The 25773-nt window shown below is 34.7% G+C and overlaps 1 protein-coding gene across 1 annotated transcript in view; it reads right to left on the bottom strand.

The window, feature by feature from the left end:
* LOC129228361 (endothelin-converting enzyme 2-like) overlaps positions 1–25773 on the bottom strand; it is a 238409-nt gene that overhangs the window by 98833 nt on the left and 113803 nt on the right. Inside the window, 1 exon segment of the mRNA XM_054863040.1 lies at positions 21779–21883. Coding sequence (XP_054719015.1) covers positions 21779–21883 — 105 coding nt within the window.

Here is a 25773-nt window from a genome sequence, read left to right on the forward strand (position 1 = left end):
TGTGTGTAGGTGTATGTGTGTGTATGTGTATGTGTGTGTATGTGTGTACGTGTGTTTGTAGTTGTGTATGTATGCGCGTGTGTGTAGGACATGGATGCAACTTGGAGACGGCTTTCGCTATAGGAGCAGCATCGTGAGGAGCCGGTCGACGGTGGTGCTGCAGAGGGTGCTGGCGGGAAAATAAAATCATAGGAACGCCAAAAACAGTCAAGTGAGAACAATAAGCAACCGTGATTGATATATATATATATATATATATATATATATATATATATATATACATGCAGCAAAGCAAGCCGAAATGCCTGGAATTTCTACTCCAATTAGACCACGGCCAATAAGCCCGGAAATGTTATCTCCTCATATGAAGGTATAGTGTGCCCACGGATAGAATGGAATTGGCTAACGCCTAGTTAAGACGAGTCTATCAAATTTAAAGAAAAGTAAAAAAAAAAAAAGAGATACGTGTACCGCCTATTTGAATGTGACCCTGCGTAATTTAGAGGCTAACACACATTTGCAAAAGCTGGCATCCCTGAAAACTAATGGATGCGTCTATTTCCGCCTGTAAATTGGATGCTTGCCTTTCTATCTGATTGGTGGACAGGCTGTATATAGTGCTCCTTCGACCGATGAAGCTGCTGTTCTTTTAGTTAACGAAGACAAAGAACACGGGTTCGATATTCCTAACTGTTCTATTTATGTGCAAAGTTTTATTAAAATCGGTGATTGACACTTGGGTAGCGTTACTTGAAAAAGCTGTTTAGCTCAAAATCCGGAAAAAGTCCTATATTTAACGGAACGACTTTAGAATTACAAAAAGCTTTAAGTATATTACCTGGTCACAAAAGAGCAGCATTAATAAGTATTTCGAACAGCATCGAAAAAAAAGTGACCATCAACGATAAGCATGTTATTCTGTTCGATTGGCTTCCTACGAATCCAAACGGAGAATTTAAAAAAAAATAAAAATAATAATTAAAAAAAAAATACTTAGGTATTTCTTTTCAACTGGAGCCCATTTATATTTTGCAAAATCTAAAAACAAGCACACAACCGTAGCAGTTCCGTTCTTCAGTGAACGATAATACTGAGCTGTTGCTTATACAAGAAACTCAAACATTGATAATCTCACACAAATAAAATAATACCGAATGTCTGAAAGATTAATAAAGATTTTAAAGAAGCTTTTTCCCCCCCAACTATACTGCTTTCTTGCAATCGCTATCTTCTATGGCTTTTTTTTCATAACATTTTTCTTAAGAAAATATTGCGATTATATTATTTCTAATTTATGATATGAAGTGAGGCTAACTTGTTTTTATTAAGTAAAAGTTTCACAATTAAAACCAGGGGAAACATCACTATACTTATATTTTTACGATGATCGCAAATGGAGCTGTATTTTCCACAAGCTCGTGTAAAATATTTTAAGTTTTAAATATAATTTTTCATTGCACTAATCTGCACTTCTGCAGTGTTTGCTCGATTTAACAGCTAGCGGGAGGGTTGAAGGGAGCAAGATTTTCGTTTTTTGCTCAATGTAATCTTTTCTATTGTCACTTTTTTCAATAGGTAGGTAGTCAAAATACATACACTGAATGTTTTATGCACTAACATTGGATATACTATATTAAAAATTTAAACGTTTTTCTTATCAACAGCTAGCCGTAATTACTTTTCAAATTTGTGGTTTGCTCTAGATATATTGCATTCTTAATCATTTTTTGAGCAATCACGATTGCTTATTGCTTTCATTTGACTGTTTTTGGCGTGCTATCATTTTTCCCACCGGCGGCGGCGCGGCGCCACCCTCTGCCAGCACCACCCGTCGCGTCGGTCAGCCTCACGATGCTGCTCCTCTAGCGAAAACCGTCTCCAGGTTGCGTCCATATCCTACGCACACACGCATACATACACGCACCAACACACACGCACACACAAACACATACACACACATACCCCTACACACATACACAAACACATACACACACGCATGCATACAGACACCTACACATACACACAAATACACACAACTGCCCACACATTCATGCCTGCACACAGACACAAACACATATGCTTACACACACATACACATACCCCCCCACACACACATACAAACACACACTCGTGATTGCGAAAAACATAATTTGAATTCAAGATGACAAAATTCAAATTACTTTTTTTTTTATTAATTCCGTTTTTTAATTAAATTATTTTTATACAGAGGGATTGGGGCGGGGGAGTGAACTTTCCGTTTTTTACTAACAGTGGAACAAAGTTTCTAAAATTAAATACTTTTCTCTTCGAGGAGCGGAAACTTTGAGCGACAGTTGGTAGTAATTCTACTTTGGATTTGAGTTATTACACGGATGATAACGCTCAAATTTTAAGTTAAAGTGTGCGTTCGCGTTTCAATTAAAGAAAATATTTCTTTTTTTTTTTACTTCAGGTGGAAAAATATTTCAATAAATTCAAACGACTTCCTTTAAATTTTTATCACGTGCATAATTGTATGGACACTACTAGTACAAATCATGGAAGAAAGTAGAAAAGCAAATTTGTGAGACTGTTGTTACAGGGCAGCATAACTGACGAACTATCGTTCTGGGGAAAAAAAGACTCTCTCTGTCTTACTGTCTCTTACGTTTGTAATATCACTCAATTGCTCTTTGAGAAATTAAATTGTTGCTTGTAATTGACTTCAAAACTCTGAATACAGTATTTGAATTATACATTGTGACTTTATTGATTAATTCCGGAAAAGCATAATAGCCACCAGTAGGGTTTTAAGTTTAAATAGTATCTATACAGAAACCAGCTGAACTCAAAGTATTCTTAAGTTCTGGTTCACGAAATATTCACGAGCGCTTGCTTTGCAGTGGGCGACAAGGAAAAATATATGAATCGATCGTTACCAAACGCGACTGACATTATTTTATGGTAAGTGGGCGTAATGAGTTTACGGATTGAAAAAAAAAATCGGACGCTCTTTACTCGTTTGTAGCATTTTTCGTCGAATGATTTGAAAATTTATCAGTATCTGTATATTTAACAGATTCCTATTCAGAGTCACAACTGTCTTTATGTCGAGAACTGCATACTAAGTGCCTTGCCTCTATTATTTTATATACCGATAGATGGCAGCACCATCACCGGATCGAACAGTTAATAAGAATTTAGAACTAGTCCAAGAGCTAATAGCTACCTTGTGCTAGCACCCCCAGAGGTATCGTTTCACTTGGAGGACATTGAGACCACGAGCATATTTAACGTCGCCCAGTCCCCTTTAATGACGACAGTGGGTCTTCGACCAGCAAGGATCGAACCCGAGACCCTCCGGCCCCGAGTCCAATGCCTTACCGATCAGGCTACCACGGCCCATTTAACAGATGATCCTGAGCAACCACATTGACAAATAATCCAAGTTCTGATGATGGGAAATAGTCTACTTTCTGCAGATTTCTTAATAACTAGAAAACCACCAGTCAAGGAATGACGGGGGAAAATTGCTTCTACATTTGAACGAAGCAACTGTTTATTTCGTGATATTTTGATGGTTGATATTAAAACTCTAACTCCAGTGGATTAACCGTAAATATAGCATTAATTGTTGTTAATTGAACGCTTTAGTAGATAGCGTTCATTGTTGACCACTTTTTCGTTGCTTCATTCTTCTAAAATGAGTCGTACTAGTAAAACAGTTAGTTCCCTGGTCCAGATCCACCTTCTTAAAAGAAATCATTTCCCTGTATGTCAAACTTTACCAAACAATATCATCAAATTATCATGCCGTGGAGCGAGTTTCATTGTTGATGACGTTACTCGATCAGTGAACTCGCTGTTGCTTGACGTACCATTTTGCAAATGACTTCCTAAGGGGTAAATGATATATGGGAAGATAGTTCTACGCTCACCGTTAAAGTTCATGGAAAAATATAACACTTTATCGGCTGTCTACATCCGCTCGAAATAAGTAATCCGCTATTCTCACAAATGTAGTTCTTGTCTGAACAACTTCAAGAGAACGCACGATCGCGCATGGTCTCTAATGTAAACGTAAAGCTAACATCACAGTTTCAACAAACTTTGCACGAACATACTAGTTTCATTCAATCTTTTAAGGGCAATTTAGAAAGGAATACGTGTTCGAAAGAATTACAGCTAACAATCCACGCAAATCTTCATCCAGATAATACACATAAAAGAAGGCTTTTAAAAGAGAATTTTAAAAGAGAGAGAATGAAATTAAAAGAGAATTATTCCCCGGAAAAAGATCATAACATAAGATTTTACGATAGACAGCCATTGTGGCAAGTATATCACCCCTCACGGTGAATGACTTTAAAACTAAAATCTATCGTAAGAAAGTCATGTTACATATCAATAGAAATTCAATATCAGTATCATTCTACTACCAGTAGGAGAGAAGTTACAGTCATTTGTAAAAACACACTTTTTCATTTTTTTTTTCTTGTGCACATTTTGAGATTTTTACTGTCGTAAGGTAAATGCACCAGTAGTGGCCACTGAGTCAATAGTAGCTACTTTAAGGTTTATATTTTAAAAATAAGGATTCTAGGGGTCCCAGTGGATTCAAACTTGCAGGAGGTAGACCTCAGGCTATAGTGTAGTGGGCAGTTCAAGGAGGAGTAGGTAGAGCATTATGAAAAATTGTTATCATTTATTAATTATAACGGTATATTTAATACGGTCGCCTGGATTGTCGATGTTTTTTCAGCTATCTTCTAACGCTTCTCCGTAACGAGGTATATAAACATTGTGTTGTATTCTGAATAGAACAATGCTCAATAATAATATTTTTAGAGCTGTAACCATGTTATGAAATGTGAAAGATCGTGTTTGGAACGTTTTCAACTCGAAATAGTTGCTTTTTTGGCTGACAGTTTACCTGGCCACTACTGGTACCAAGAAAGTTGGGAAATTCAAAAGTGGCCATCGATTGGCCACTACTGAACAAGGAAGGGTTTTTCATAAATCAACTCAATTTCCCTTTTAATAGGTTGTAATCTCTTAACATAAAAACCTCTCTCATTTCTGACATAATATTATTGTGTGATCTAGTAGTGGCCACCCGGTGGCCTCCTCTAAACAGCAATATGGCCACTACTGACTCCTGTACATTATGTAATGGTCACTGATGGATCAAATTTGAGGTTTGAAAAAAAATGAACAAATTGACATTCTGGCATTTTTAAAACATGGGACGATTAATGAAGAGAAGGGCTATAATATGCTCATTGAGTTTCAAATGTGGTAATTGATAGTGTATGCCCACAGTTTAAAAAAGCCACAAAATATGCTTCACTGTGACGACTGCTAGTGCGTTTACCTCTTCTATGGACAGGCCCGGATTACTTAACAGGCCATCCTCTAGGCCCATACGCCTTGGGCTAGGGGCGCATATCACGGGGGGGGGGGTTATTAAATAGCTCGTAGGTTTAAAAAAAAAAAAAAAAAAAAAAAAAAAAAACAGGAATTTGGCGCGCTAGTACAAAAAGAGGAGAAACATTCTACTAGAACCGAGAAAGAGATTGCAAACTGCTTGTTGAGCAGGTAACAAAATGAAGGGGAAAGGGCATAATGCTTGATCGAAATTATCTTTTTTCTAAGCAAAGCAAATAATTTTTAATTTCTTAGATTTAAACAATCATTTTTTGAAAATACAGATTTTTTTTAAAGGTAAAACACTTATTAGAAGTGAGTCACAGATAGTAAAATTAGAAAAAGTCATGATATATAAAATTCCCAGTTACAGCACTTGTTTATGGAACAAGTTTTTTTCTTTAGTAGTCTAAATCATGTCAGTATGTGTTTTGCAATTTATAATCTATTGATTCACATTTATTTATGACTGCTAACAGTCAGGGACGCCCAAAATTCAAATTTTTGGGAAGGGGGAAATTATCAGTTTACCGGATAAATCTTCAAAGCTTACCGAATAAAAAATAGGAGCATGGTGCTAATAGTAATTTTCTAAATTATCTGCGACTAGCAATAATTTAGTAGTTACTAAAATTATGTTTACAATAAATAGCATAAATAATCAGAAATAAATAAAATATTAAAGTACTTAAAAAATAATATTTCAGACAATACCAGATATTTACCGCCAAAGTTTTATGATTGGTTACAAATGTTGTAAAATTTCCGAATTTGTGAAATATGTAATATTTACGGACTTTAAAAATTTTACCTTTAAAAATTCCCTGATTTCTGTATTTTATCGATGTACAAAACGTCCGTAATTAATTCTTCAGACCAACTTTATTTTCTAAAATCTTCATTAACTCAAGACAAAGCTGAGAATTAATGATAATTTTTATGAGTCACTTGAAACAACACGGATGACTTAAAATTTTTGCATCGAATGCGATCGGCAAAATTAGAAGTCTAAATTCCTCAACTACACAATAAGATATATAAGGAGGGCTAAAAATAATGCTAAAAAAATGTTCAAAAGGTAAAATCAGAAGGAAAAGAAAAATGAGCGAGTATTAAAGAAGCGGATGCAATCGGATTTAGAAATGTGAAAAATTGGAATTGACACTTAATAGCGTAAAAAATGGCCAAGATGCGTAAGTTTAACCTAATGTGTAGAATTCGATAATTATGCATGCTCTTGAACTCAAAATCCATGTCCAATTGTCAATTTATATGATTTTTGCCGAAAATCATGACTTTCCATGACCATTTTTGATCATAGCCGAAATCCATGACTTTCTAGATGCATGGACACCCTGCCTTTTGTAGTATTGAAAACTTATGCTACCAATTTCCAATATCCATTTTACATTGAATTGTGTACTTACTATTTTCTTATGAACTATTGGTACCCGCACGGCTTTGCCCATAGTAGAAAAATTGAAAGGTCTTTTGGTTCGCCTATGTATTTGCAAATAATATATGGTGATTTTCTCGCCAATTGTCTTGCCCATGTTACGGTTCTACGTTATGATAACTTGGTAACTTACTCGTCCATCTTATAATGTTGCTCGGGAAAATGTTCTTAAAATTGGAATAGAAAACGAACAAAATCGAATTTTCGAAAAATCGCTTCGAGGTGCACACCCCCATGCTACAAACTAACTTTGTGCCGAATTTCATGAAAATCGATCGAACGGTCTAGGCGCTATGCGTATCACAGACATCCAGGCAGACTGACGTTCAGCTTTTTTATTAGTAACTAGTGGCACCCGCACGGCTTTGCCCGTAGTAGAATATTAAAAGGTCTTTTGATTCGCCTGTACATTTACAAATAATGTACGGTGAATTTCTCGCCAATTGGCTTGCCCATGTTATGATTCCACGTCGTGAAAACTTGGTAATTTACTCGTCCATCTCATGATAATTTTGCTCGGGAAAATATTCTTAAAATTAAAATAGAAAAAGAACAAAATCGAATTTTGGAAAAATCGCTTCAAGGTGCATACCCCTGTGCTACAAACGAACTTTGTGCAAAATTTCATGAAAATCGGCCGAACGGTCTAGGCGCTATGCGCGTCACATAGATCCAGACATCCAGACATCCTCCGGACAAGGAGATTTTCAGCTTTATTATAAGTAACAAAGATTATGTGAAAAACTGCTTAAAATTTTTATAGAAAATTAATAAAGTCGAATTTTCGAAAAATCGCTTCGAGGTGCACACCCTCATGCTTCAAACTAATAGTGTGTCAAATTTCATGAAAATCGGCTGAACGGTCTAGGCGCTATGCGCGTCATAGAGATCCAAACATCCATACAGAGAGACTTTCAGGTTTGTTATTTAAGAAAAAAAGCAATGAAGAAAGGTAAAGAAGTAAAGAAAAGAAAGATAAAGAAAGATAATTTTCAGAACAAATTCTTTCCCATTTTATTAAATTTCTGTGAAAAATGGGCTTAAATTGGAATAGAAATAGAACAAAATCGAATTTTCGAAAAATCGCTTCGAGGTGCACACCCCCATGCTACAAACTAACTTTGTGCCAAATTTCATGAAAATCGGCCGAACGGTCTAGGCGCTATGCGCGTCACAGACATCCTACAGACATCCAGACATCCTCCGGACGGAGAGACTTTCAGCTTTATTATTAGTAAAGATAAAGAAGATAAAGGTAAAGAAGATGATTTCGTAGTGATAATAATTATTCAGTTCATACATACCAAAGTTCATATGTAGAATACGTATATAAGTACATTCATTTTCTTTTACTTTATTTTTTACATTAGAGTACAAAAAATACAAATTCAAATTTCCTACTAAAAACTTTTTATTTTATCCTATGTATGTATGTACTTTGAAGAAAGAAATGTACAATAAAAATGTGATTAATATATTGGTACTTAATGTAACTATCATATTGAATCAATTTTATCCATCAGTTATTTGAATTTAAAGTGAGTAATGTGAATTCTAAGGAAATGATGTCAGATGGCCACTACTGACTCATGCATGTGGCCACTACTGAAAATCTCAGATTTTGGAGTGGCCACTATTGGATCAAATTTGAAGTTTGGGAAAAAATGGATAAGAAATTGAAAAAATTGAAATTCTGGCATTTTTAGAAAATGGGACGATTCAGGAATAGTTGGGCTATAATACGTTCATTGAGCTAAAAAATTGGAATTAATATTGCAGACCCACAGTTTAAAAAAGACATAAAATATGCTTAACTGTGGCCACTACTAGTGAATTGCCTTATATTTTGAACAATTTTCAAAACAGAATTTTTAAAAATTGGCAGCAATATTTGCCTTGCTACATGTGTAATTCATGCCAAATTTTATTGAAATTGCAAATGGTGAGGTCAAGAAGATGATTTTTCTGACATGGAGTTGCTCATAGGATACTAGCCGCGCGATGGGATACAATTGAGGGGGTTGTTTTGTCCCTATTAATAGTATCTTCAGAAAAATCTTGAAATTCGTCAACTTCAGTGTGCTTAGTTTGTTTTAAATTTTCAATCATTATTTCAATTTTTGTAGTCAAAATTTAAAATAAAAGAATATACAGTGGACTCTCTCTATCTGAACACTCTTTAATGTGAACACTCCGATATTCTGAGCACATTTTGATGGTCCCGGTGAAACTACATAGACTTAACATAGGCTTACCTTTCTGTATTCTGAAAAGCCTATAATACGAGCACCATTGTATTATAACAGCAATATTTTTGACCCTGTCCAATTGTTACATCTTTATGTAATAAACGTGTTTACAATCGGTACTATAGAATTCCTACGAACCAAATTGAAAACCTGAAATATATGCACAATTTCATCACAGTAATTGAAAAGAATTAGGGGAAGATGGAGAGAGAAAGGAGAAAAATTATTTTCCTTATTCATGTGAAATCATTCAGCTGAGCAATATGAGCTTGAAGTTTCTGCCACTGAACAGTGTTTCAAGAATCCAACCATTGTATCAAGTAGTATTCAGGACTTTTAAAGTACGATTTCCTTTAAGCAAAGTGCGGCTGAGAAACGCCCGGAAACATTTTCACTTGGATGATTGCATGTACCTTGTATGAGAATAATGCGAAAACAGATTCAAAATTACTCCTTTTTTCTTTTGGAAGGTAATATACAGATTACTGAATTGTAACATTTTGTTTTTGAATGTTATGTTAAACTTTTTAAATAAAAAGAGAAAGAAATTAGTGCAAGAGTTTGGATTCTACTGAGCAGTATTAGACACTGCACTAGCCACCAATCCAAAACGCAGTATCATTCTCAGTAACTAGTATAGTTCACTAGGCATAGGCAAAATACATGAACATAGAGTGAGTCGTGGTATCATGCTCCGTCAGATAACGCCCCAGTAGGGGAATGTAGGGCAAAGTGAACTAACTGGTTAAAATGACTGAGTTTTTTCAAAATGAACAAATCAGAAATTTGTACTGAAAATTGCAGCACATACAGAAAGAACATTGTATTTTATAATAAATTTTACGTTGAAACAATATTTTTTATTTTTGGCAGTAAATTTGAGTCTTCAATAAATACATTAACTAAATGTTACTGCTTGTGCTAAACAATGATTCCTAATAGATATATGGATTTTTATGTTCTGAAAAATTTGATGTTTCTGCTTTTTAAAAATTTCTAGTGTTGGTTCCTAAATTGAAAAGTAAAATAAATAAATGAACCATAAAAAGGGTGGTTGGAGCGGTTGTCCCCGAATCGCCGCCACTGGCTTGAAATCAAAACTAAACCTATCAAAGTCATCAGCGTAATATATGCCGAGCCGTCATGTCTCCTCAACTAGATTCATTATTATTTGAAGTTGTGGTTAAAAACATGATCCTTGTATCATGTGGGGAACATATTAAAATTTCACCCGAGTTAAATTTGCAGCAATAATTCCAGCGAAAACTACTAGCTGGGACAGAAACGGGAGTGGACGGTTGTCCAGTTTATATCGCCATAGAAGTACTAATGATGGCGGCGTTACTGTGACGAAGGAAGTTAAAACAGATGATGTCCTTGTTAATAATGATTGAGCAGTTCCATATTCGGCTGTGAAGTTGAGAAGCTTGCATACACCCATCAATGTTAAATATTGTCAGTCCCCCCCCCCCCCCCAGTTCAAGCGATTAATTATATTAATAAATATATCAAACAAGGGTTCTATCAGGTCAGAGTCTCTGCTAGAAAAAAAAAAACGACTCGTATTTAAATGGTTCTTATACCAGCACATTGAAAGCTATTTAAAGAATTATCGAACTTAACATTGATGAGAGGCATACAACGGTAACCCATTTAGCAGTTTACCTGTAAAACTGCCAAAGAATGTATTTTTCGGAAAACAATCACCAACAAAGAATCGAAAGCCTTCCTTGAACACTTACTGCGTTCTTTTATTTCTGTAGGCACAGACGAATTCGGGAAGACTTGGTTATACATTGCATAAAAATACAGGGTGTCCTGAAAAAGGTTGTTTTCAAAAATTTGTTACAGAAGAACAGATAATGATAAAAAAGAAATTCTTGCAGAAAATTCATGTGGTGGGTAATAAATTTTTTTCCCTTAGAGTTCCAAATTTTAATTCAAAAATGTTTCAATAGATGGCGCTGCACATAGTAAGCCGGTAAGTCAAAAAAGAAGAATTAAAATTTGTCGATTTTTCCTCCGATTGCGACATGGGATTACAGCCGACGATTGTTCGAAAATATTGTTTTGCTCTTTTGTTCATTATTTTCAAAAAATTATGATGTAATTTTCTATAACTTTTTTTTATTTAAGGGCTTACTATCTGCAGCGCCATCTATTGGAAAAATTTTCAACCAAAATTTGGAACTCAGAAAGAAAAATTTTACGGCCTACCACATGAGTTTTCTGCAGGAATTTATTTTTTTTATCATTTACCGTTTCCCTGTTATAAATTTTTAAAAACAGTCAGTCTTTTTCAGGACACCCTGTAGCTTATGATATTCCATTTGAGACTTAAGTAACAGTAACTGCATTTGTCATAAAAGTATATGCGCTTGTGTGGTTCAAGATCAAAACGAAGCCTTCCGTAATCTATGGTGCACAGCATTTGCATTAAACAATCATTTTTTTAACGCTATTTGTCAAATTATTTGAAGGAACAGTAAAAAAATTCCGAAACGTCACTGATTATTTCCGTGAAACGTCCGGGATTTTACAGGCTTTCACCAATTTCCTGTGAAAATTAAGTATATTTGACAAATAGTTTCCTGATTTACTCCAAGTTGCACTAAAGCAGACTTCTCACTACTGTCGGGAAAATATTTTCAGCTACCATTTTAAAGATTTATTTAACGTATTAAGTGTATCAGCCCCGGCTCTTTCGTGGGCTTGTCAAATTAACTGCGCTCCTAAATGCATGCAGCTCTCTCAAGAGTTACGGGCTTGCAATTTTGTCTTGTCTTTGGCCATGACTGCAGCAAATGCTTTTGGAATGTGCTTGGCAGATTAGAGAGTCGCCATGATGATGCAACTTCAAACGTACTTGAGTTTTCTCTGAATATTCTCGATGCATGACTTGACTTTGACCGGAGAGGTTTCTCAGTTCTTCAGAAAGATTCCTGGATAATTTCAGGAATGTTAGCGACTTTTGGCGGAAAAATCTGTGTTTTGCAAGATATGTAACTTGCAAAAATTGGGAACATCAGTTGTCCTTTATTTTCCAGGAACGTTTCTGAATTGTTTTTCCTGCTGACCCTGTTACTGAAAGAAATGGATTTTTTGGAACTAATAAAATATCCTAATGTCAATGCTAGCTGATGACAGGTATCACGTAAGGCAATTGGCGAATTCTGAAAGCGCGATAAGACCCCAACCTAGAACCCCTTGAAAGTGTAGGCCGACTTATCTGACATTTTGGTTCCAAGACAGCTTTGGATCCCACTTCGTTTCTAGTATTTATAGCTACAGTATTATACATGCTGGTTGCTGTAACGTAAAATAATTGATAAGTTGAGTAAAATGTCACTTAAGGTATTTTTAAAAAGATAACTTAGTTCAAAAATCAACAAAAATGTATCGGAAAATGTTTACTGAAATGAACCTCATTTTCACACCTAATTTATTTTGAATTATGTATTAATCATATCTTCTTCATTTGCAGAATAAAATAAGCAAACATCAATCAGGCAACAACTATAAAGTTTGGCCACCAGTTTTCTGCAACTAGGCTTTTATACAAATACTAATTTTGTCAACGGCCAACTTCGGAACCAAGATGTCGTATAAGTCAGCTACCCTTATATAATTGCCTCACCCCAACCAGTTTGACGGTCGGTATCATCCGCATTTTCAGTTTAGCAGATTTCGACTTTCGTGCGGCAGATTGTGTCTATTCGAAATAAGTAGGAAAATGAACGAGCCTTCACTGAATGAACACCTTAGCATGCCACGCTTTTAGAAGCAATAGTAAGTCTAGCACACATTACGACGATAAATATTCCAGCTATTTGGAATTTTCCCTAGCACATTCAAGCTGCAGAAAGAAAAATAAAAGTAGTCACAGAAGCATCTGCTGAGTCGTCTCTAGACCCAATAGAAGAAACAGTTTGAAACGAAATCAACTGAAATCACGAAGCCTCATGCCAGTTTTCAACACGAAGAGTAATAAGCGTCTGCTGTAATTCCAAAGGTAATTTAAATCTTTAAAGTATTAAATGTATCCGTAGAAGTAATCTTGTCTTCATTTAATGTGTTTTACTTCATTGCAATAAACATTTAAAATAATTAAAATGTTTATTATAGCTTGGCAAAAAGCAGTGTGACCCTTGCTGTATAAAAAAGGTTCAATTTACTAAATCTAAGACCCCTTACAGCAGGTAAACTCTAAAATTATATTCTAAAAAAAAATTGATTGACTTTGAATTTTTACTTAAAAAAAGTCACAAACTTGTATCGAACAACTCCCCTGCAAAACTTCGTAGCTTAAAACTCTACATTTAATTTTAGTTTTTAAACAATCTGCATATTGTCTGGCAACATATCCGCATAGGTGGAATTTGAAATTCTAAAGAAAATGTATAATAATAATAATAATAATCAATTAACTTCGACTTCTTGCCAAAAATGAAACGAATTTCGAAAAATCATCACCCTTTTTGCAGTCTTTAACTTAAAATTAAATATTTTATTTTATTTTTTCATGTATCTCTGTTTTTTATAGAAAATCCCTTCTGCAACGGAATGATTTAAAATTAAAAAAAAAATCGATCCACTCTAATATGTATGTATACCAAACCTGTCAACGGAAAAACCCTGATTACTTCATGGAAGCAAACTGAGCAACTTATTCAGTACGAGTTGTAAAATTGTAGCTTGGCTAACAGCAGCACTGTACTGATATTTTAAAAATCAACGATTCGCGATACTTAAAAAAAACTTCAACATTAATCACCAGGCAGCTTTATATGAGAGAGTTGAACGTTTGTCATTTCAGGAACAAAATCAATTCTTTATGATTAACTTTCAATTCCGAAGTAATTGATCACATATTCATTGATATGGAAAGAGCACGAGACAAGAAATGGTATTGATTTTTGATAGAGAAACCTGCTTAGTTCCCATAGTTTATCAAGCTGGACGATATCCAGATATTGAGAAGGAGAATCAGTACTAAGTTGGATAGGGAATTTATTTCCTCATTAAACCATTAATCACAGGAAGAATAGTTTTATATTCATGGATATCCATTATGTATGGTAAATGAGAGATAATGCTTAAGCGAGCAGCTATCATTTTTCACGATATTTATGTTCGGAATAATGTTCAGGTAGCGTATGTTAAAAATGAGCGTTATTTTCTATCAAGAAGCTAATATTTAAAGAATACTGATTTTTTGTGGAAGTAGAGGAACGTGGGGGGCAAATTGAAAGAGTTAAGATAAATTAGTTTTTTTTTTCAAAATCAACAAACTGGAGGTTTGTTTTGAAAATTACAGTTCATAAAGAAGGAACAATGTATTTTATAAAACAACTTGCATTGAAAAATTATTATTCTTATTATTATTATTCCTTTGGTAGTCAATTCTTACCTCACATAAAAAAATTAAAAAAAAAAAAAATAAAAGTGGAAAATTTTAAATCTTACTTTTTATGGGATAAAGTCAAAAATGAAATTTTTCCAATGAAATATTTTTTATTCAATTATTAAAAATCTTTTTTAACAATACATTTGTTAAAAAGCGAACGAATGAATAAATGAATAAATAAGGAGAAAATAAACGAATACGTAAATTAATTAATAAGTGAGAAACAATTGATAAGTGAATATAATGATGAATAATTAGAAAACAGGTGATTGAATTAATAAAAATGCAAATTAATGCGTGAAGGATCGTAAATAAATTAATTATTAGATGCATACGAATGTGATTTCATAATGATTGTATAAGTAAACGAAAAATCCACTTTGCCCCGCATGCACTTGACTAACTGTACAAGGCATTTAAAATAAAATAAGCTTAATATTAAATAAATAAATACTGCATGGAATATTAGTGGGTCTCATTTAATATTAAAACTGTTAAAAACAAGAACTTGATCGTTTCAAAATAGCAAAAATTACTTTCGACTTTCAACAAAATATTACAATTTGAGTATCAAATTTTGAAATTTGCAATTATTATCCCATATGCTTTGATCTTCAGAGGTAAATTTTCTTGACTAGAATAGAATACATATGATACTATCATGTGCACCCATATACAAAAATTTAAGGGGGGGAGGGGCTCAGATACTTTCAAGCATGGTTTAGCAGGATATTTTCCCGATGGAAACCGATTTCATCACAGATTAGATACATTAAAATTTGACATTTTTTGTTAACTTATTTGTTAATGGCTGGAAAAGAAATGTTTCTATATTTTTGCAAAGAAAATAGTGCTAAAAGCAAGGAAGTTATCCTTTCTAGGGGAGGAGGGCTTGAGCCTCCACTTACCCCCCTATATGGGCGTAAATGGATACCAGAGAGAGAGAGAGAGAGATAAATCAAAAGGCGTTTATTGGATAGATAAAAGTTCTATGGGTCTAGGTCTAACCCTAGGTTCTAAGGCTCTAAAGTCTAAAGTTCTTTTGGAGAGATAACAGAGGATCACGTTCCGATGTTCTTCAAGACATATCAGGGCGATTGTGAACTAAGCTCAAAATGAAAAGTCAAGTAATACCTTTTTACAGGAGAAAGATAGAAAATATTACACCGTTAAATCACACAAATTTGCCAAAAAAGCATACATTTGTTTCTGGGTTGCGAGGACTTCCCTTTTCAGAGCAAAAGAGCTGAGCTTAGGGCCGAAAAGACTTTTATTGAATGTCTTTCCATCCACAAGTTCAGCTCTTTTGGATTGAAAACAGGGTTCTTTTGTAACTCCGAAACACGTGAGTGAAAGTGTCGTGAGGTTTTGATGATAATTTTTTAATATCGTGTGAATGTAGGTTTTCCACTGTTTGGAAACATTACTTTTAGCAACCATTGTCAAAATATGCTCATCTACTTTATTATGTGTTCAGACTTCAAATCAGAGTGGATCTTGCCTAATTAGTGCCGTTAAGAAGGCATCTTTAAATCTGCAATGTTCGTGTGTACACGTGAAAAAGCATCGAAGTCTTGAAAGGGAAAGACCGACTTATTCGACAATTTGGTTCCAAGACAGCTTTGGATCCAACCCTGTTTCTGGTATTGATAATTACGTTATTAATGTTCGCTTTCTGTCTGTCGTAAATCATTTGATGATAAATTGAGTAAAATGTCACTTAAGGTGAATCTAGAAAGATAACTTCGTTCACAAATTCAACGAAAATGTATCGGGAAATGTTTACTACAATAAATCTCATTTTCACACGTTAGTTGTTTTTATTTTTTTTTATTTTTTTAAATTTTTATTCATTAAATTTTTTTTATCTACAGAATAAAATAATCAAACGTCAATCAGGCAACACATCTAAAGCACCCCTGTCCTCGTTGCAGAAAATCTCACCCATTTTCTGCAACGAGGCTTTTGTGCAAATACTGATTTTATTCCCCGACCAGTTTGGAGCCCAAATCCCCTGACGAGTCAACTCCCCTTGTATAGTGGCCTTATATTCAAGAATGGAAATTACATTCTGAGTAACACGGAAATATACATACATAAGTTGGGAGCAGGAGACAAGCGGATGAACAAGGCTAGTGACTGAGTTGTATATTGAGTGAGTCAGTTCGACCAGTTTAATGAGTAATTAAGGATCATTGTGAAAACGCTTCCTGAATTGCTACACGTCACATGAATGTGAACTTCTCACAGTTGTCAAAAACATTTTTAGCTACCAGTTTCAAAATTTTATCAATGTTTTTATTTAGTGTTTCAATTTCAGTTCTGTTATGGTCCATCCGGATTGAAGAAAGCTTCTAATAGAGGGTAAAAAACTGCTTTCAGGTACTGAAGTTTATTATCCGGAAATTCTTTGAATTATAGCTGGAACCTTTTCAGTTTTCTCCAGATACGTATTTAGGCACACTAAGTTCCAGCAACGTTTCTGAACTGTGTTTACAGTTCAACTTTGCAAGAACCGAACAAATAAACTGTTCGGCTTGAAATTCTGCCGTAGCTTCTGCCATATCTGCTAAAATACTGTAGGAGCCTTCCTGACAAATCAAGAAGTTTCCAGAAGATTACAACAAAGATATATGAGTATTCTCTAAAAGCTTCTGATTTATTCTCGAAACATGACTGGCTTTGATTAAAAAACTTTCTAAATTCTTAAAAAAAAAAAAAAAAAAAAAAAAAACCAGACAGACTAATTTCAGGAAGGTTACCGGAATTTTTATGAAACTTTCCTACGGTGACAGGAAAAAACGTCCCCAGCTAAACGTCCCCGGATGAAACATCCCCGGAAAAAACGTCCCCTAGGAAAAATCGTCCCTTAGGAAAAAACGTCCCTGATGAAAATGCGTACCGTATAAACAAAATTGAATGCAAAGTGTTTTACCATTTCCACTAACGAATTGCATGTTGTTCAGTATTTGTTTAAACACTGCTTTTTAGTAATTAAATAGCATCAATGTGCGTGAATACTAGCATGTAAACAGTCATTCCATTGACATTACATTGTTATTCGTTGTCAGAACGAAAACGAATGTTCCCGACATTGCTTACAGGAAAAAAATTCTACCACGAGTTTTCAAGCAAATAAAATAAATATATATTAATCACATTTAAAAAACTGGTAGTTTTTGATGTAAGGGACTCAACCTTGTAATATATATACTTTTAATACCTAGTAAACAAATTTTACTGGTGGTTATTTGAGACTATGTAAAAAAAAAAAAAAAAAAAAATTGTTTATTAAGACTAAATAAAGCCGCTAAAACATTGGTGGAACAAATTCTGTATTGGCCATGTGATAAAAAGTAAGAAACCACGAAACTCAAAGTTCGTGTAATTCGGGTTGTCCTAAGTCGGTGTATTACTGTATTACACAGTTTGAAAACTTTTACAAGAGAAAAAGAAGCATCGATTTCATTTTTAATCCCCGACACACAAAGGAAGGGGGTTATCAGTTTGACGTGTCTGTGTATCTGTTTGTTTGTGTATCTGTTTGTGGCAGTGTGGCACTCTAGCGCCTTAACGAATGGACCGATTTTGAAAGAAAAAAAAAAGATTGTTCGAAAGGAGAGTGATCGAGAGTGTTCTTAGCTAGGTTGCGTCTTAGGATGACATTAATTAACGAAGATTTTAATTAAAAACCTCTAAAAGGTTTTTCGTGATTTTTGCAGAGAAAACATATTTAAAAATTTTTAAATTTCATTCCAAAATAAAGAGAATTTTTTTCCGCGTCTGATGGAATGTGTTCGGAACTTCCATGTTACGTAGAATTCGACCTACAACATTTTTTAAAGCAGATTTTAATAACGGCTAAGCCTTTATTCACGCGATTGATCACCGAATTCATTGTTAGCCGACATTGAAATTAAACGCAATGATTTAAAATTTTTATCTGTTGCCAGTTTCTATTAGTTAGCAAATAAAATAATTGAAATTGATTTTTAATAGTATAAGGCTTTTAAATGGATTTTCAATCTTCCCTCTTGATTCTACAGTTCCGACTGAATCGGAGTTTTATTTTAATTTTTAATTTTATATGGCTTGTCTCTGTAGTGGTGCTATTTGCGGTTAATCTTTTATAAAAGAGCATTATTTAATTTTTTTTTTCTAAAAAGTTGTATTTAAGTTTATGTTTTATCAATAGCTAATTGTACTAATGACACTTTTTTGGAATTCAAAAAATTTGATTTTGTATGACTCGTGTTTACCAACCTTTTCATTGCTCACAAACCAAATCATATTACTTACGACTGTCGTAGCAGACGACGTCTTCCATATCATTGATTTCTACGGAATCATGTTTGCCAAACTTTGGTTCAGTTGAATTTCTAATTCAAAAAAACAAGTGCGAGATGGCACACTACTGCTGTACGTGTCAAGGAAGGAACTGTTACATTTCACACGTAAGCATTTTATTAATATTACATTTTACTTAAATGCCTAGTAGTTTTTCTTATTCGAGCCGATTGTTTCGCTATCAATATTGAAATTGTAAAATTTCTGAAACTGTCGAAAATAGGGTTTCCGAATATTTCAAATACCCCGTTCACGATGACAACACAATTATTTTGCTTTGGCGCTATTTAGCAAATTTCAAACACCAAACTCGTTTTGAAAATCTAATTTAACTCTATCACATTGAAAAAACAAAGTAAAGTGAGAAAAAAAAATGAATTGTTAGTTTACAACAGTGGCATATTGCTAAATAGGTTATCTAAAATATATTACAAAGTGCAGTTTTCGTAGGCTCGTAGGCACTTTTAAATGCAGAAATTTCTTGTGCATAGGAATATCCCCTATCTTGCAAAATATTTCTACTTTTATTTGATTTTGCAAACGTCAAAGGTATTTCGCATTTCCAAAAATATTTTCCACTGGAAGACGAGGTAGAATACAGCAATGAGCGTCTGTCGTCAAATGCAACGAAGAGCACTCTCACTAGTCTTCTTTTGGCGGCAAAAATGTAGTTTTTAAAAAAGTGTATGAGCACTTAACGTCAGCTTTTTATTTTCCTCTGCACAGTTTCCATAGCAGGGACGCACCAAAGCATTAAAATATTAAAACCTGAAATTCACTTTTAGCGATAAGAGAAAACAGAGAAAAAATCTCCCGTAAAAAATTCAAAATTCAGTTTTTAACTTAAAGCGCCAAGAAAACTACACATGAGATAAAAAATATTTTAGTGACGCCATCTATTAGCTAGCTGGTTAACTAGAGCCGTACTATTGTAGGGAGTTGGAGCAATTCACAAAGGCAATGATGTATGTCTCTTGTTAACTAGTTACTTAATAGATGGCGCCACTAAATATCTTAATGCAATGTATTCAACCAAAATGCTGCTAAAGTTTTAATAAATTGCATAAAATGATAAAAAACTTATAGCATCTCAATTTTGTTTACACGGGACGTTTTTTCATGGGGGACGTTTTTTCATGGGGGACGTTACTTCCAGGGACTTTTCTTCCGGGGACGTTATTTCCGGGGACGTTTTGCTGGGCTACAGTGTGAAAAGTCAGAATGTTCATTTGGTATCGAACATCGTCTCCTGACCTATTTATATATATTTAAGAAAATGCATAAAAAGGACTAACTATTTGAAGAAACTATCCATTTTGGCAGAAGCATCAAGGGTTTGAAGTTTTGTAAAAATATTGCGTAAACCTATTTAGATCAATGTTTTCTCCATGTAGCAGAGTATCCTTTGATACCAGCTATAAAATAAAGTCACAGAAAATCGAACTTAAGGGGGGTATTTTAGTCTATCAAAAAATGGAATTTTTCTTCTTTTCGTGTTTTCAAAGTTTAGGCCTTTAAGAATAAACCTCTAAGAGGATTTACGGAAATTAGAATTATTTTCGGAGTTATAGTTAAGATAAAGAAAAAGCCAGCAAACGAGATCAACAGCGTGACAAACGCTTCGAGGTACGAGCTTTCAAAGCTTCAAAAAAGGCAGAGCTGCTCTTATGGATGAAAGATCTGCCGAAAATGTAGTCTTTGAGGTATAGGAAGAAACAATATATAAGGCGGGGATGGCTGTTCAAAAAAATATAAGTGTACTGTTTGACTACGGATTGTATGTAATTTGGCCATCTGCCAAGAAAAGACGATTCCATCTGAGTGAATCTAGCAGGGGAGAAGGGAAAATAACGATTGGACTTTGAATGCATGCGTTTTATAATGTCACTAGTGCCTTATTCATTTGTTGCATTTTCAAAAATAAAATAAGGGGAAACAAAAATATTTACCATGGAAACAACAAAAAGAAAATAAAATATTTTCATCTCGTTCAGGAACATAAAAGCAAAATGGTAAGCTCAAAACTTTGTTGCGAATAAATAAATCAATTAATTTGTGCCGTGAGAATATAGATCAAATATACTTTAGATTTAAAAAAATGTTGCTGTGAGCAAATTTTCACTTTTACAAAACTAAGGCTAAATAATAGAGAGGCAAAAGTGCACATCTGAAAAAAAAAAACCAACAAACATCCCTATAAACTAATAGATACGTCCATTTCCGCCTATAAACCGGATATTAGATTTTCCATGTAATCGATGGTGCAGACAGTAGCATACCGTTAAGCCACTCAGACTGCGCGAAATGCGACTGCAAACTTTAAACGCGTTTTTCTCGAAACTACTTTTTTCAATACGGTTGACAAGATATCTCAAATTCTAATGCATCGATTTATTTGAAATTTGGCTCAGACCTTCTAAAAACTATCAACATTGTCTCTAAGCAGGGAGTTTCTGTATTTTTTTTTATTTATTATTATTATTATTATTTTTTTAAATAACCAAAGTTGACGAAAGGAGCCAAAAACAACCTTTTTTTCCCCTTAAAAAGACGCCATTTTGTAATTTTTTTCCCCCCAAATCGGCTATGTCCAGATAATTCTACATTTTTTCAAAATCAGAATCAACCTTAATTCCATGTTTCTGATCACCAGGAGGGTTGGAATCTTGTCAACCAGTACATACCTTTTTTTCTGGGTCCCCACTTTGCCGGCCCCAACTGATTTCAATTTTGAATCAATTTTTTTAATTGTAAATTTTTATACTTCTCAAGTATCAATGAAAAACTAATAAAAATTGATAGAAAAAATGGTTACATTTTTTTTTATGACGCCCGCAAAATCGCCTCAAAATCGAGCCACTGGACTAGAATACCCCCTTAAACGAACCAACAGGATTTGTCACTTTCACTCACCTCTGGAATCATCTCTTCCAGCATCGAAATGTTCACTTTATTGAAAGTAAAATCATCGTCTGGATTCGTGTCATTCAAGGAATCCAATGGATCATCTTGGGATATCTAAAAAGGAATGTAAATTAAAAATAAATAACTGACTGTTGAACAATGTATTCTATTTACTTAAGTTTAAAATTAAAAATGTTACTCAAATCAGGCATTGAGAAGGAAGGGATGGTAGTTTACCGATTGCTACATTACATTGTCCGATTAATATCTGTAAAATGACGCACTGCGCCCAGTGTTGCCAGATTGTCAAATCCAGATTTCCCCAATTCCCTTCCAACTTTTCCCCAAAAAGCGATGTTTTCTATCAAAATTCCCCAAAGTCAAAAATTATTTTTCCACTAATAGCCTCGCTCTCTGATATTTTTGTCTGTTGAAATTTTTTTTCCCCAAATAGCCAAATTATTTTATAAATTCCCTAACTTTTTTCTTACTAATTTTCGTTTTTTTTTTTTTGTCTTCTTTATATTTATCTTTTTTTATCTTTACTAATAATAAAGCTGGAGCCTCTCCATCCGGATCTCTCTCTCTGTCAGGATCTCTGTCTGCCACGATCTCTGTGACGCGCCTCCTAGACCAGCGATTCTCAACCTGGGGGCGATCGCCCCCAAAGGGGCGATTGAACTCTTCTAGGGGTCGATAAATTTCTGGGGGGCGATAGAGGGGCGACCGGTATTCGGATACTTGGAAATGGGGAATTCTTGACCTTTCAAAAACTATATTTATTAAAACAAATCGGTAAACAATTCAGAAATATCTTTCAGAATACCTATGTTGTGTAATACTGAACCAAGCATATGGTACGTCAAATCAAAGAAAGTCGTTCCCAGAAAATAAGGCATGTATGATTTACAGCTCAATCAAATCTGTTCAGATAAAAAAAATCCCAAAAGCGAAAAATAATATCTTTTATTTTATTGCCGTTTTCACGAGGAAGAAAAAAAATCTTGTAAGCACTGTCTGACCGTTGGCGTCAGCATATATTTAACGCCTGAAAAGTGAATGGATATGTGTAGGAATGGACTTTTGCATTAACTTATCAGTTGTCATTCAGAATCTTGCAATCAGCGCATAAACCTCCATAAGTAGTTTCTGTTGTTTGATTTAATTTAGTGAATTTCTGTTTAATTGAGCATGTTTCGTAGTATGGAAGATCGATATGAATTCGAAAAAGAAGTGCCGACAGCATTCACCAGAGTATTTAAAATTTGGTTTTGTCACTTCACCGCAAAATGTGCAGTTTCCGCATTGTCTTTTGTGCAATAAAACATTTTCTAGCAATGAAGCGATGAAGTCCTCGCGAATGAAAGAGCATTTGTCAAGAGTACATGACAAAGTAAATAAACCGCTTAGTTATTTTCAAAACCTCAAAAAAAAAAAAAAAAAAAAAAGAAAAAAGCAGATAAACGGCCAAAGGTGGGTAAATTACTTAGAAGACAAGCAACAGATCTTGACAAAGGGCTTCTTGATTCGTACGAAATGTCTCTTTTGATAGCAAAATGTGGTAAGCCTCATGCGATTGGCGAATCTCTTATTCTACCGGCTGCCAAAAAAAAAAAAAAAAAGTTGAAATTTTGCTTGGTGAGGGCTCCAGTAAAAACATAAGTCAACCTCTCCCCCTTAATAACAACACAGTTTCCAGGAGAATAGATGAAATAGCTGCTGACGTTGAATGCAAACTCATAAATGTTTTGAAACAAAGTAAATTTGCACTACAGATTGATGAATCAACTGTGACAGATAACAGAGCTATTTTATTAGCTTACGTGAGGTTTATTAATGAGCTGAAAGAAATAACTGAGCAAATGTTGTTCGCCAGAACTTTGACTACTGATACAAAGGGACCGTCGATTTTTAAAATGGTGAAGGATTATTTTGAAGAAAAAGAAATTCCATTGTAAGTGCTTGAGCAGCAGATGGTGCCTCTGCCATGGCGGGTCGTCACATTGGTTTTCTTGCACACCTTAAAAAAGAAGTGCCAGAAGTGATTACCATCCCTTGTGTCATTCATCGTCAACACTTGGCTGCAAAAAAATTGAGTGATGTTTTACATGAAACCTTACAATTAGTCATTACTGGTATTAACAAGATCAAAGCTAATTCTTTCAATGATCGCCTGTTTCGAGAGCTTTGCCATGAAAATGATGAAAAATTCGAACGCTTGCTTTTACATACGTCTGTGAGATGGCTTTCCAAAGGAAACTGTTTGTGCCGTTTCTTTGAATTATTCCACTCTGTAGCTGTTGCGCGTCAAAGTAAGTTTCTAAATTTAAAAACTCTTACCATCTATTTAACTTCTTCAACGCTTCCAAAAGTCGCGGGGCAATGAAATCATTTGTACTGAAGTCTTCAGATATTCCTTCGTGTAGAAATTGTGACACAAACACTTGAACTTTTTAACTTAGAAAAATTTAATTACAGCACAATAAACTACAATGTTAGTTGCAAATAAAAACTTGTTAATTAATAAACTCAACATAATGAAGATATCGGCAACGAACTCTCTCGAAAATAAAATCTCAAGAATTTTGAATATTACAAACTGCTATAAGAACTGCTACGAGGTGCGCGAGTCCGGCTAATTTATTTAAACTTAACTACTCAGTTCAGTTCAGTTCTTGGGCGTTTTCCACACTCCCCACCTTGAGTTCAGGGCTCGGGACTCCGGAACTCAACTTCAATGCTGTCAGGCTAGGTGATGAACTGGTGGTGGTGGTGGTGCAACACAAATCCTCAAGAACAGTCACAGGAGGGGGGTTTTAACTTTTGAAGCTCACAAGATGACACCGCTCTCAACTCCAGAGAACACAACTTTTTAACAGGACGAATGAAGACACCCGTTTTTGTCTTGACTTTAGCAACTCGCACACATCCATCCTTACTTGTGAACACTTCTAGATCTCTTCCGAGTGGCCAGTCAATTCTTTTACAGTTATCTGTCCACACGATAACTAAGTCACCAACTTTTAGAACTGGAGAATTATTTCTATTAGTCACAGGTTGTCGCAACTGTCCGAGATATTCCACTCGAAATCTCGAACGGAGATCTTTTCGTATTTTCTGTGTATACGCGTGACGTTTATTTAATTTCTGATGATCCAGCACATCTAAGTCTGGAACACCGATTTCTCTAATCTCTTGCAAAAACATAGAAGGTGTAATCGGGGTAAGATCTTGAACGTCATCACTAACGTAAGTCAACGGTCGCGAATTTATGATACTCTCACAGTCGCAGAGGACTGTTAACATCTCTTCATAATCCAACGATGTTTGACCCAAAACTTTTCTTAAAATTCTCTTCAAAACTCCTACTAACCTTTCCCAAAATCCTCCCCACCAGGGAGCAGAAGGGGGGATAAAAATCCAAGCAATAGAAGAAGCAGTAGTTTCATCTTGAATCTTTTTCCAATCAATCTTGCTTAATTGGTTTTTTGCGCCAACGAAGTTCTTTCCGTTATCGGAATAGATAATTGACGGTCTGCCTCTTCTCGCGATGAATCTCCTCAACCCCAAAAGAAAGTTATCTGTAGACACTGAAGTCAACATCTCAACATGAACAGCTCTAAAAACAGCACAGGTGAAAATCAAAATCCAAACTTTTGAGTTATCTTTGAGGATCAAGGGTCCTGCTAGATCTATTCCTAGAATTTCGAAAACTGATGCATCTTTTACACGATTTTCCGGTAAAACACTTTCCTGAACTTCGGGCGGTTTAGAGTTGAATCTTCGACACACAATACAGGACTTGATTGCCTTCTTAATGGTTTTCCGGCTCTTCAAAATCCAGTACTTTTCTCGAAGCGCTGACATAAGCAGTTGTACGCCACAATGTCCTAACTCTTTATGTTTCCACCGAATGAGACTAAGGACAACCGGGTGTTCGGAGGGAAGTACAACTGGAAGCCGAAAATGCATGTCATCATCTCTAAAAAATATCTTCGTTTTCA

The sequence above is a fragment of the Uloborus diversus genome, chromosome 8 (genome assembly GCF_026930045.1).
Source record: "Uloborus diversus isolate 005 chromosome 8, Udiv.v.3.1, whole genome shotgun sequence".
Taxonomy (NCBI): domain Eukaryota; kingdom Metazoa; phylum Arthropoda; class Arachnida; order Araneae; family Uloboridae; genus Uloborus; species Uloborus diversus.